Genomic DNA, 13105 nt, shown 5'->3' with positions numbered 1-13105 from the left:
TTAAAATGTCAAATAGTGAAATTACATGTTAAATTTCTTTTTGAGTCCAGCCATTAAAGTTGGATTGATATTTTTATTCCTAATTCCTAGGGATGGGTCCTATGCCCTGGACTGTCAATTCTGAAATTTATCCACTTTGGGCTAGAAGTACAGGAAATGCTTGTTCTTCTGGAGTCAACTGGGTTTTCAATGTGCTCGTGTCACTGACATTTCTGCATACAGCTGAATATCTGACATACTATGGTAAGTAACAGTTCGTGTCCACATGTGCAGTACTGCCACTGGCACTGAGATTTTCTCTGGATTCTGGGTCCCTCCACTGGTTTTGCTATGAAGTGTCAAAGCAGTGTTCTCAACCCACTGTGGTTTCCTAAGACTAGAGATCTGCTTGGATCATAGAGTTTAGTCTGGATTTCATAAGAAGCATTTATTTTTGTCCTTAACTGATAACGGAGACAGCTGATTAAAACAGAGAAGCTGGATAAAAAACACTTGTGATTTAGTAAAATAATGCTGACTCCCACTTAAGGTGACAGCATCTGCAGTTTTTCACTTTATGGTGACATCTAAGGCCAGTATCAGATGGTACTTGCAGAAATACAGCTGTTGATAAACTGCTGTCTGTGGGACCCTGTGGAGTTTGTCAGGTTACTGCACAGCCACTCCAGTACAAGTAATTTAAATCACATTAATCTGCCAGGGAGCTGATACGACCTTCGCATCCTTACTAGTGCAGAGCCTTTTAACTCTACTTGTTATTCCTTTGAGTCATCAGTGTAGCAACACTAGGTAAAGGTTTGCTGGTACTTTGCTACCTGCTCTGCCCCTCTAGGTATGGTGGACTGTGGGCAGCGACAAGCTCTTTCTCAGTATTAATTGTCACCACAAAGCAGTTTAAATAATAATTAGGTGTAAAAGTCACAAACATTATTTTAATCCTAACTCATTTCTTTTGCTAGAGCTTTTCATTTTGAGGACTTGTCTTAATGTGTCCTTCACTGTCAAGACAAACCAAGAAAGCTCTTTCCTTTCACATCTGTTTTTTTGGGGTTTTTTGTTTTTTTTTTTTTTTATTTGGACATGTGATTGTCTAATTGCTGTTTATTTTAAGAGCAGAATTACTTGCCCAGAAAGGATGTGTATTATTTTTCACATGAATTGGAATTGCCTTTGTCAATTTGGAATTTCCTCTTTGGTGAGGAATGAGGCAGTAAAGAGTCCTTCTCCTACACCCCCAGCCCCACAGCTCATTGTTGTAACCCTGCCACTCCAGCCTTTGCTTTCACACTCTCTGTTGAAGCCACAGCCCTGCTGCTCCTGTCACTCCCCCAGCTCTGGCACAGAGGAGGGATGGGAACCTCTGTAACTGACTGTGACAATGGTTTTACATTGCAGGAGCCTTCTTCCTCTACGCAGGATTTGCTGTCTTGGGACTGGTTTTCATCTATGGCTGCCTTCCTGAGACTAAAGGGAAAAAACTGGAGGAAATTGAATCTTTGTTTGAAAACAAGCTATGTACATGTGGTATGTCAGATTCTGATGAAGGGAGGTATATCGAGTATATTCGGGTGAAGGGAAGTAATTACCATCTTTCTGACAATGATGCTTCTGATGTGGAATAATTTTCAGCTGCTGATGTATTTAATCATTTAAAAGCCTTCTGGGGGAAAAGCAGCTCTCTGATGACCTCACTGCCCTGCTTCTGGTCTGGTTCTCCTTTTTACTGTGTATTTTAAAATGCCTTCATGTTCAAAATGCTCCATTTGGGAGGAAATTCAACATGCTAGCATTTTCTTGATAACTGAAAGCAATGGCTTCCAAAAGAGATTGAATTCCACAATTATGTGACTTTACCAAGTGTGTGTGACACTGCTCTATCCCCAGATGTTTAGTAGGGTGCACTGTACCAGATGAATACAGAAGGCTATCCTGGATGGTCAGAGGCTGTCCTTATCTCCAATACTGACAAAACCTAAAATAATCAAGTGGCTGATGAGAAAGCAGCTGACAGCTGTTGGATCCCCATCCTGTAGGAGCCATGGAAGAAGCTCTGCTGTGCAGTATAAAAAAGGATGAATGCATAAGCTGCTATAACAGTAACCATTTAAAAGGTTTAACTGATCATGAAAATAAATACAAAGACCTGCTGTATCCATTAGAGGGATATTTCCCAAATTTACCCAAAGAGAGAGAACTTCCATTATTTATTTGAGACAGCAAGTAGAGAGCCGTACTCACCTGGCTGGGGGTTCACTAGGGTGGTGTGTGTCTGTGCTACACCAGGGTACACGCTGCAGTTGGGAGTTTATGTTTGTGAGAAAAATGGCCAAATTTAATTACTGACAGCAGGAAAACAGAGCTCAGTACATGGCCACGCGTACAAATGCACTGCTACGTATTGCTAGGTACAACATAGAGGCTTTGGCTTAAAAAAATTTTTTTTTTTTTCCTTTTTAGCATATGAACATACTGGTTTGTGCCTAGTTTTGAACACAAAAATACCATTATCTAAAAGAAAGAGAAGAAGGGGAGAGGGTTTGTGCTGCTAAATGCACAGTGGTCATCCCTCCTGCGCCTTTTGCTTGTGAATAATTATTGCCTTCAGTTTATCTCCGTATGTGCCGAGTAAATGACTCCCAGCACATTTTTCTTCAAATTTCCTCAGTCAATTGGTGTCTTGCTGGATCTAAAGAGAAATATTAGCCATGGGCAGAAGCCTGCATCTCATATTAATTGCCTTACTGAAGCATTGCAAACTTGTCAAGAAAATGTCAGGCACAAAACTAACTTGGCTGCCTTTAGCATGGTAATGAAAATATGAATGGTATTTTATTCACTTGCTATGATTACTTGCCTTGGCAAATTGAATTTTATGCAGCTACATAAAAATATTCTTTGTTTTTTCTTTGTCCTGTCCTCGCTGCTTTAAGTCTCCAAAGGTATGAGTTTGAAAGTATCAACAATTCAAATTCTTATCTTTGAAACATTTGCTTCATGAAAGAATGTGGGAAAATTCCTCTGCCTGTGGGCTGATGCCCATTTATTTGGTAAAAAATACATTTATTTTTCCTTGTGTAAAGATTAAAGAAGTCATTAGGTTCATTAGCTTTTATAGATTTGGTTTGTGGGTTTTTCTTGGGTTGAAAAAATATTTGTAATGCTGGATTGCTATCAAAACCAAGCCTGGACATTTGTTACTAAATTATTTTTATTGGATAACACGAGGTTTTGTTGTTGTAAAGAACTCTGGCATTATGTTATCTTCTATGGGGGGAGTTCTTATCTCCAATTATTGACCTTCAGGGATTGGTTGTATTTTGGTTTATTTTCTTTTTTCTTTTTTGTTAATCAGAGAAATATTTTTGGAAAGAAAACATTTTAAGGAATCCTTCTGTGACTTGACTGGGGCTAAAAGGGAAAAACATAATAGACAGAGGGAATTTCAAATTGATCTTTGCAAAGAGCAGCTCGACCTTGAACGTCTTCTGTGCAGTGAGAGGGCTGGATTCTCATGCCTTCCATCTTGCCTGCCTTTTAAGCGCACAATGTTTTTATGCTTGAAAGCACCAGCTGTAGAAAATGCTGATTTCTCCAGATCCATCTATTGCAAATGCTGAGGTCCTTAGACCTCTCTACAAATGCCCCTGCTGCGGGATGTCTCCCTTTGGCTGTCACCTCCCTGAAGCCTTCACTGAAGGTGCAGTACCTGAAATGAGAAAAAGAGATACTTGGCACAGAGAAGAATAAAATTGTTTCATGGAGAAATTAACTTTTTTCCAAAACCAAAAAATTGTGTTTGAAGACCCAAACTGGAAGCAGTTTTGTTATGAGAGGAGTGTGTGAATAGGTGTGTAACAGCCAATCTGTGCTTACACAGTTTAAATGGTTTAAGTGAGAACTTTCTGGCTTCAGGGGATGGGGACTTAGGGTTCTGATGGCTCCAAAAAGCACAAGCCCACACTCACCTTCACACCTCTGAGCATTCCCTTGCTTGGTGTGTCTGGAGCGGGAGCAAGGTGGGAGCTGATGTCCCAGCGCCAGCCCCATGCCAGCGCTGACCTCACTTGTCCCACAGGGCGAGGGAAGCTGCAGGGATTGGGCATAACTGAAGGAAGGTCACTGGGAAGGTCACTGGCATGAGGTCAGCAGCCTCTTCTGTTTTGCAGGCAGTGCTGGGGCTTTTTAGCAGCAGAAGATCATCTCTCTCTGCCAGCCTTGTTTCGTGGACTTTCCCAAAGGGGCGCTCAGTCGCCTACAGCACTGGGCTCATTTTCTCACGCAGGTTCAGTCTTACTGAAAACGCTTTTCTGAAGGTTTGTATCCCGTCCTTTCTCCCAAGACAGGGTGCTTGGTCCTGTGCATAGGAATAATGATTGAAAGATGCATTTTATTCCTCACTGCTACTGGACATGAGAGTACAAAATACATTGGCTTCTATATTGTCCCTCCCTGTTCTATACCTACAGAGAGCAGGGTTTAAGTCTTCCTTTTAGGGTTTCTCCACACCAAGAAAGCATTCCATACCTTACAAACACTGAACATAGTACCAAGCGTCATGAGTATTTAAAAATCAGATCAGATACTTCAAATTAATCTTATGCTGTTAGGGTTTTATTTTTAGAATTTGTGAAAATTTAGAATTTATTAAGAAAGTTAGAAATATGTTTTTATTTTGCAAATATTTTTTATATTTATGAGTATTTTCAGTTTGAAGAGATTTCTGCTAAAGGTAGACTTAGTAACATTCCAGATAAAATAATAAAAATACAGTGTAACTGAATAATTTCTTATTACAAGAATTTCATTTATGAAGTAGCATAAATAATATGTCTAAGCACAATATTCTTTTGTTGAAAGCTCTTTGCAGAAGATGTGAAATTGTTTCTTCGCAAGGATTGCACACAATTCAGGTATTCTCTGCATCAGGAATGTTAGAGTAATGCTGCTGGTAGAGTTGGGCATATTGATTATACACAACAATTTGAGATATTTTAATTCTGAATTATCCACCGACTCTACATGTTGTGAGCCAACACCAGCTATAAAAGAAACAAGTCCTGATGCAATTTTAATATTTTTAAATTTAATTGATGTTAATTTGCATGCAGTAGTTTGCTCATCATGCTGAGTAATTTGAGATAATTTGGCACTTTATTCTTCCCCTTGTCACTTTGTTGATCAAAATAATCTTTTAACAAGAAAACCAAACCTGTTTTGAAAATAGATAAAGTCAAAGCAAGGCCCAGGAGTCATTTTGAAGGCTGGAGTTTCATTGCTGTGTGGGCACCTTGGATCAGTCACTCTTGTAGGCATTTCCTTGGGAGGTACTGCGACAACGCTGGCAGAAATGTGGGGCAAGAAGGGATAAATCACAAAGGACCATTGTTCCACCACTAGCTTGTTTTTGGATGGGTTGATAGTGCTGCATTTCATTTGTGTATGAGTTAGGGTTGGGAGGGCAGAAGAAGGAAATGATGCATCGGAAGCACCACAAAGTCAAGTTTCAGTAGAGATGGGTATTGTAGCCAGCAGGAACAGCCTCTGACTTGTCTCCCTTGTGGGGTGAGGATGATGGAGAGAGGGACTTTCCTTGTACTGTGGATAGGAATGGAGGGGCTGTCAGGGGAAGAAGCACTCTAGTGTTGCTCTCCCATGCCTGTGTGTAGGTGAGGACATGCCAGTGGAGTTGGCAAAGTTGTACGTTTTTCCTTGTTGAAATCTCTTTTGCCATTAATAGGGAGAAGTTTTGACCTTCAGGGGCTGCTACAGGCCCTAAGCAAGGGTCTTGCCTTAGGTGGTGGGAGTATTGGGTGCAGTCCCACAGGCATTCAGTGGGCAAGGAAAAGACAGACCCTGTACTTCTCCACTTTTTACCCAGCTTTCTACTTCTTGGTGATGTTTTTCTAACATGGTCATTTTGAAATTTTACTTGCATTGTTGGCTTTGTTGGCTGAACATCACTACTGCAGAAGAGGCAGAATCTTTACAGAAGAGAATGATCTTGGGGTAGAAATCAAGGCAGAAGAGATGATTCTGCAAAGCACTTTAAAGAGTAAGATATGTGTGCACTTTTTTTCTGAAAGAATTAAGATAACCAAACCCATTCCTCTGCACTGGGAGGAAAATCAAGCTTTGTGTACCAGGCCAGAAGCAGATAATGCCACAATATGTGCTTTATGGCAAAATGTGTTTTTATTGCGGGTAACATTTACAGCTTACATGTAGCTGCTGCCTATAAAGTGACTCAATTGTTCTCTGGATTTTAACAAGTCATACTTTTGTGCAAAAATCTTAGTGGTTTTCTATCAATCTTCATCACCTTGTGTACAGTACAGTTAAGCATAATCCACAGTGGTCTAGATTGTGGCAGTGTTTCAAATGTCAGCACAGTAAAATTCTAGGTGAACATTGTTAAAGAAATATTGTTGTTTGTGATACTGGGGGTTAAAATTCCTCAAAGACAACTATATATAGATTTTAAAAGTCTGAAAAAAAAGGCAGTTCTTATCTATTTTGTGTATGTTTTCATATAGAGAAGGAGTTTTTTATGTGCCAATAACCATCACTGTAGTGTTTTGTAAATGGGTGTTAATAGTGTTGCAGAGTTCTGTATATGAGAATATACTTTAGCCACAATGACCTGTTAGTGTGAACCAGTGGCATGTTTTTAATCTTACATCTCTCATCAGAGGTGCTCACTCGTTGGCTTCAGTAGAGCTCACTCATGCCAGGGGAAGTTTGGCAAGAGTCAGGCCTCCACAATACAGACTTCATCTAAATCCCTGCTTTTTCACATTGTCCCTAGACAGTATGTTACATGTGAATGATCTGGCACATGTAATTTTAAAGCTTCAACTCCAGTTCAGTTACTCTCCTTGATTTTGTTGAGAAAATGTTTCTCAGAATTTGCTTTGGCCTTTCATGACATTTATATAAATAAGGAGCATACTGATGAATGATGAATATTGTCCACCTATTTCAAAAGGAACCATCTGTTTCTGAAGTGATAAAATAAAGGCAAATTTCTCTTGCTGCCTTAAACATTACACAGACTTTGGAGAGGACTGAATGTATGACCATCATTGTGACTTCTGCAGGAGAAGCTTCATGGATCCTCAGCAGGTGAGAAACGAGGTGGTTTCATGGTGCTGGAATGCTGCGTTACACTGCGGGCCCTGCCTCGTGCACGCCTGCCATCTGCTTGGTTTCAAGTGTTCCAACAGTCCCTGTGAAACTGGTGGGATTATTCATGTGCTTGATATTCTTCATGTGCTCAGTGTCCTGCTGGTCCGGGACGTCACTGGGAAGTGGCACGGGTCATGTCTCTGCTTTCCTTTGTGAATCTCACTCCTCTACAAAACGGTTAACCAGATCTTTGTGTGACAGATGCCATCTAGAATATTTGACACGTGATTAGGGACCAAGTTGATAGTAATAATTCCATGCTGAATAATGTGCACATGGTGCCATCAGGCACACTGTAATCCCTGGGCATGGGTTATGGTATGCAGTACAAAACAGTTTTGGTAAAACAATTTGCTGGGGTTGTCCAAGTAATTTCTTAACCACATCGAAAATGTGCCATTTCCATTTCCAACCGGTCAAGCCTATAATGTATGAAAGTGTTGTACATTTTCTGAAACTTAAGTGATGTAAAATGATTTAATTGACTTATGATTGCTTTAATGAAGTTTGGTCTTTACTTAAAAATAAATATCTTCAAAGAATTGTCAGTGCCAGAAGTGTAAATGAACAAAATAAAAAGTGAGATACTTAATTACAGAATTTTTCTCAAGATTTCATTTGTTTGAGTATTTGGGTCACCTTTTGGAGTGACAGCTTCGCATTGCTCAGAAAAATGAGCTCAGATAGGCCATGGGCTTTCCTGAAATAAGGGAAGGGTAAGAACAGCTTTGAATATGCTCTTAATGTGTTTTTCAAATCAGAGAATGGTTCTGTGATACCAGGTAAGTGTCCCTTCCTTTCTGGAGGATTTGTGTGAAGAGCTGAATGCAGCTATGCAGAGCTGCCAACTGTCCCAGTGTGCCACCATGAGTTTGCAATGTCCTCTGCCCAAACAGACTGGTTTCCTTACAGCAATTTGTACTATCAGTCTTGATTATGGACTGGGAAAAGAGCAGGAGTTGGTGTTTCCTAATGGGGAATTCTGTGTGTCCTAATTCTGTGTGTTTTATTAAGAAAATTGCTGGAATCAGCTTGAAAAAAGCAGCATGACCATGACTGTGTGCTGTGCTGGGGCTGCCCTGGTTGCACACCCCAGGGTGACAGGAATTGCACCCACAAGAACAAATGGAAGATGGTTCTGTTACATCCACCCACCACAGGTACCACAATTGAATTCTGGTGAGATCCAGAGCTGGCTCTGACAGAGCTGAAGCCTTTTGGTCCAAGTTGCAGAGAGATCACAGCCAATGGGCAGAAGCCTGGCAATTCTGTATCTGTGGTAGTGTATATCTCCAAGAGGGGAGTGAGGCAGCTCAGCACTGTGCACTGGCAGCTTCTGTTTCTAGGTTTCTGGCTGATAGTGCTTATAAAGGTGATGAGTGACTGCAGTTCATATTACTTGTCACCAAAACTACATGGCAGCTTTGTGGGACAATGAAAATCTGGTGGCACTGTTGTTAAACACTCCATTTTTTGCCTTCTACCATTTCTCTATGCTCCAACTACTATTACAAAGCAACTACTGATGGATTGATTTTTGCCAAATGCATTTTCCCTTGTGTAGAACTGAACTGCAGGCAGTTACAGTAGTTGCTCTAAATCTTTGTGAGCATTTTCAGGATCAGGTCTGGGTGATGCTCCATCTGAACTAAAGTCACCCATAGAGTGCTGTGTGGCCTTTGCTTTGTGCAAGGCACAAAGTGCTTCTTTCAAGGCTCCTACAGTTTGTGGGAAGTAAGTGGGGAACTTAAAGGAAAGCTTAAAAAAAAGTCCTTTTTCTCTAATCTCAGTGGTCACCTGCTGAGTTGCTCTGGGCTGGTTGAAGAGACCTGCTGCCAGTTGTCCCCTGAGCTGCTGTCACTCAGTTTACCCCTCATCCACATACTTCCCCTGCAAAATATACTCGGGCACTTCAGCTGCTGCAGTTTCACTTCCACTTGACCCAAAATGAATGACATCTCAGCTCTTCTCCTGATGGACAGTCTAACACATTCAGCCCATCAAGAAACCAGCTGAACTCTGTGGGAACCAGTCACACACACTTGCCATCAGCACTTCCACAGTCTCATCCTGGAGCTGTTTGTTAGCTGGTCTCCAGGGCAGGTTTTCACTCCCTGGTTTAATGTGTTACCTACCCCATACCAGCGTGTGTGTGTGTGTGTGATTGAGAAGGTCTGCATAGACCTGAAGTTGAGAAAGCTTTTGCCTTTTGAGAGCTAACTTCAGAATTACCAGGAATATTCCCTGCATCTTGATTTTGACAGAAAAATCTGGAGGGCGGTATGAGTTTAATTTGGTTGGATACTTTTATAGGAGATGTCAGGATCTGGGTTTCAGAAGGATACAAGGATCCATCTGTTTTTCTGATGTGTGAAACCTTTGCCTTAGCTAGCACACTCTGATTTTGAGTGCTGTGATATCCCATGAAAGCTCAGATAGAATCCTTAATGCCAAACAGAAAAGCAGGGGGTCATACACGGAGCAGTAAGATGTATTTTGTGAAGGAAGAAAGAGAAGCACACATCAAAATGACCTGCGCACAGTCTTGTAAAACACTAACAGCGACACCACACGGGAGGCTTAGGTGCCTTTTATTGCAGGCAGAAAAGGGCAGGGAAATGAAAGGCTTCCAAAGCAGCCCTGTTCTGTGGATCATTCTTCAGAAGATGAGAATACACAGATCCTTACAAAGATGCAGGATTTATGCTCAGTGTGAAGAGCATAGAAGCTGCAGTGCACTGATGCCAAGGGAGCGCATCCCTTGAGGGGGCTCAGGTGTGAGAAGGGAAAACAAAGGCCCCCTACTTTCACAAAAGCAGTGAATCACATGTCCATCCCCACTGGAAAGAGAGTTAGTTACATATCATTAAAGGTGGAGAAAGGGGGCTGGAGAAGTGGGGAAGATCCCTGCCTGAAAGAACAGTGAGAGTTTGGGGGCCCATCAGGGAGGCAGTTTGAGATGTATCTGAACAGTTTGAGGGCAGAGGGGGCTGGATTAGCTAAACTTCATAATCAAGGTGATTTGTGGAATGGAGACTGGATCAGGTTGCTAGGGCAACATGAGCAGGAAAAAACACAAAGCAAATCCTGAGCAGAGGCTGGGGGAAGGAAGTAGGACATAAGGTATGGAGGATGGTTAGTGAAGTGTGAGTGTGGGGACATAGCATCTCTGCCACACCACTGTGTGATGTCAGGGGACAGTGTCAAGCTGTCCTGGGTAGAGGAGGGCAAAGTCAGGAGGCATCACTGGGCTGAGAAGGCAGCTAATTCAAGATCTAAATTTCTCTCAAAAAAACAAGGTTTTTTTTTTCCCAGGACTCAGATTCATAGGCTTAGTCTTAATTTTTAAATTTTTTTTTACACTTCTTGAGTGCTGCAGTGCACTTTGTTAATTGCCTAATCTATCAAAATTGCATATATACAGAGAATTAGTCCCCATTTTCATGGCCAGCTCTCTGTTTCCAGCTGCATCCAGTTCATGCATGGCGGCAAGGCACAGGAACAGGGTGTGCCAAGCCCTGCTCTTCTGGCACATCCTGCTCTTCTCCTTAACATGTGGCATTTTCAGCCTTCCCATCCCCACAGCTTTTCCTTCTCAAAACCATTTGTACAGCTGAGGCTGGTAAGACCCCATGTCCCCATCCAGCTGTCACCAAATCACACATACAGATTTTCCACCTGAAGCCTTCACTCAGGGTCACTCAGCATAGCTGTAGTTGCAAAGGGGAGGCTGTTGGCAGTCATGTAAGGAGCTGTCCTGCGAGTGCCAGATGACTTCCCCATCCCTAAAGTGGCAGTTGTAGCCTGCAGTAGGTGGCCAGGTCCCCACTGGGAAGTGGTGCCTTGGAATAAGCATTGCCATGAAATTGGTACTTGTTCTAATATATTCAGGGTGAGATGGCATCAGAACTGTCTGACTGCTCCCAGTGAGCTCCTTCATTGTCCAGGATGTCTGATCAGTGTGCCCTGTCACTGGTTTGTCACAAGATGTGACTGCAGTCAGTCAGTCTCATGCTGTATGGCTTCTCCTGTGCTCTCCCTGGTTGGAGGTATTCATAACCTGGAGGTAGGCTGAGGGGGCTGAGGGAGAGGTAGATGCCCCGTGAAGCTTTGGAACTAAGCTGGAGCTGGTGTCCCTACTGCTCTCCTCTCATGGGCTGCTAAAAATGATGGGAAAAAAGTCAAGAGCAAGCAAAGTTTTTGTAAGCTGGGTGAAGGCTAACTGCTACCCCCAGCCTGGTACCAGATGAGCTGGCTTTTGTATTCTCTCTATGCCAAGCTTTCTTGTGGCTAGTGGGATTCACAGGGATACTGGGGGCATTGGGACCCTCACAGTTCCTGGTGGGAGAGTGATGAGTGCCTGTAGTCAGTGCAGCCCAAGGCTGCAGGGCTGCTGGAGGAGCTCTGTGGCTGTGCACAGACAAGCAAGCTGGTGTTGGGGCGAAACACTGCTGCTCTTCATTGCTGCACAGAAATGTGGGTGAGGAGAGGCAAGAGAGGCAGGAGTTGTGCTCTAAGGAGGTGGAGCAGGCCAGGGCAGCAGCAGCACCCAGCCTCCCTCCCCACACACCTACAGCTCACCTTCCTCCAGCCCCAGGCCCTGCCTTGCTCTCAGCACAAGGAGGAAATGGCTCAGGCAGGGGCTGCCTCCATCTGCTGCAGCTGCTGTGAGCAGGCACCGCTTCCCTGGAGCTCCATACCTGGCAGAGCTTATTCCCCAGCCCCAGGCTGGGTGTCAGTGATAGCAGCTGGCCGTGGCCCAAAGTGCCCTGCTCCAGCTGGCCCTGCTATGAGTGGGGCTTGTACTGGGCAAGCTTGGAGATCCCTGCCAGCTTCAGCTGCTTTGGGGTTCTCCAAAAATTCATTTGTTCGCATGGTGTGCAGCTTCTCTGGAGAGCAAAGGTCCTTACAGATCTCCTGTTTCCCAATAATGACTCCAGCCCAGGAAATGAAATAAATCCTCTGCAGTAAGACATGTTGGTTTGTGCTATGTGATCAGCCACAGGTCTGGCTCCTTGGGCCAGGCCAGCACCCATGTGCTGAGTATGACACTGGCACTAAATCACAGCACTCTCTCTGCAAACGAGCATAAATAAATTGTTCATTTGGACATGTTTTCTCTCAGCTCTGTTAAATAATTCAACAGGCCTCTTTTGGCCTCCTGCCCTCATCTTGACTCACTCACTCTCCACCCTTCTGTGTTTGGGCCCAAGATCCCCCATCACCTCCCACAGAGCAGCATCGGCACCCTCTGCAGCCGTGCGCTGTGCGAGAGCTCACCGCCAGCTGCTCCTGTCGGCTTGCCCGGCCAGAGGGCCGTGGCACAGAGCAAGCACATCAGGGTGTGGAGCCACTGCAGCAGGGCTGGAGAGGGAGCAATGTTCAGTATTCAGCTCAGAGAGTCAGGACAGCTGGCTGGAGTTCCACAACACCAGCCCTGGAGAAGCAATGTGATGTGGGTAACTGGGATTGTCACCTCTAACCTGTCAGAGGCTGTCAGGGAGAACAGGCTGAAGAAGTGTTGCAGAAAGGGCATTGACTTTTCATGAGGACAGAGGAGGCACTGAATGCAGAGGGTTAGTTTTTTTTTTTTTCAGGGAACATTATCCTCTCAATCTGCTATCTGTTAAAACCCTTAAAAAACCAATTCACAGTTTCTACCAGATAAATAATTACTAGTATGAAGACTTCAGCCTCTCATTTCCTATAATGATAATCCTTCATGAAAATGAAATAAAAATTTCTACAAAGTTTGTGGAGGCTATTGGCAGAACATCCAGCAACAAACTGCCCATTAATAACCAAACTTCTTTTTGTGCTTGCCCAGAAAACCTTACCCTGCAAGTTACTAGAGCTGATTTTGGAGGGAAATTAAGTTATGAGCTGCTTATTAAAACTGATTCTGACTGAAGATTATGGT

General features: G+C 43.3%; 1 protein-coding gene across 1 annotated transcript in view; it reads left to right on the top strand.

The window, feature by feature from the left end:
• The window catches only part of SLC2A13 (solute carrier family 2 member 13), a 140264-nt gene extending 132479 nt beyond the window's left edge, over positions 1-7785 (top strand). Inside the window, exons 9-10 of the mRNA XM_021539109.3 lie at positions 91-243; positions 1396-7785. Of these exons, the coding sequence (XP_021394784.2) occupies positions 91-243; positions 1396-1622 (380 nt within the window). The 3' untranslated portion in view covers positions 1623-7785. The remainder of the gene's footprint in view (positions 1-90; positions 244-1395) is intronic.
• Positions 7786-13105: the final 5320 nt, after the last annotated feature.

The sequence above is a fragment of the Lonchura striata genome, chromosome 5 (assembly GCF_046129695.1).
Source record: "Lonchura striata isolate bLonStr1 chromosome 5, bLonStr1.mat, whole genome shotgun sequence".
Classification (NCBI taxonomy): Eukaryota; Metazoa; Chordata; class Aves; order Passeriformes; family Estrildidae; genus Lonchura; species Lonchura striata.
The sequence above is the reverse complement of the archived record's forward strand: the minus strand, read 5'-3'. Positions and strand labels throughout refer to the sequence as shown.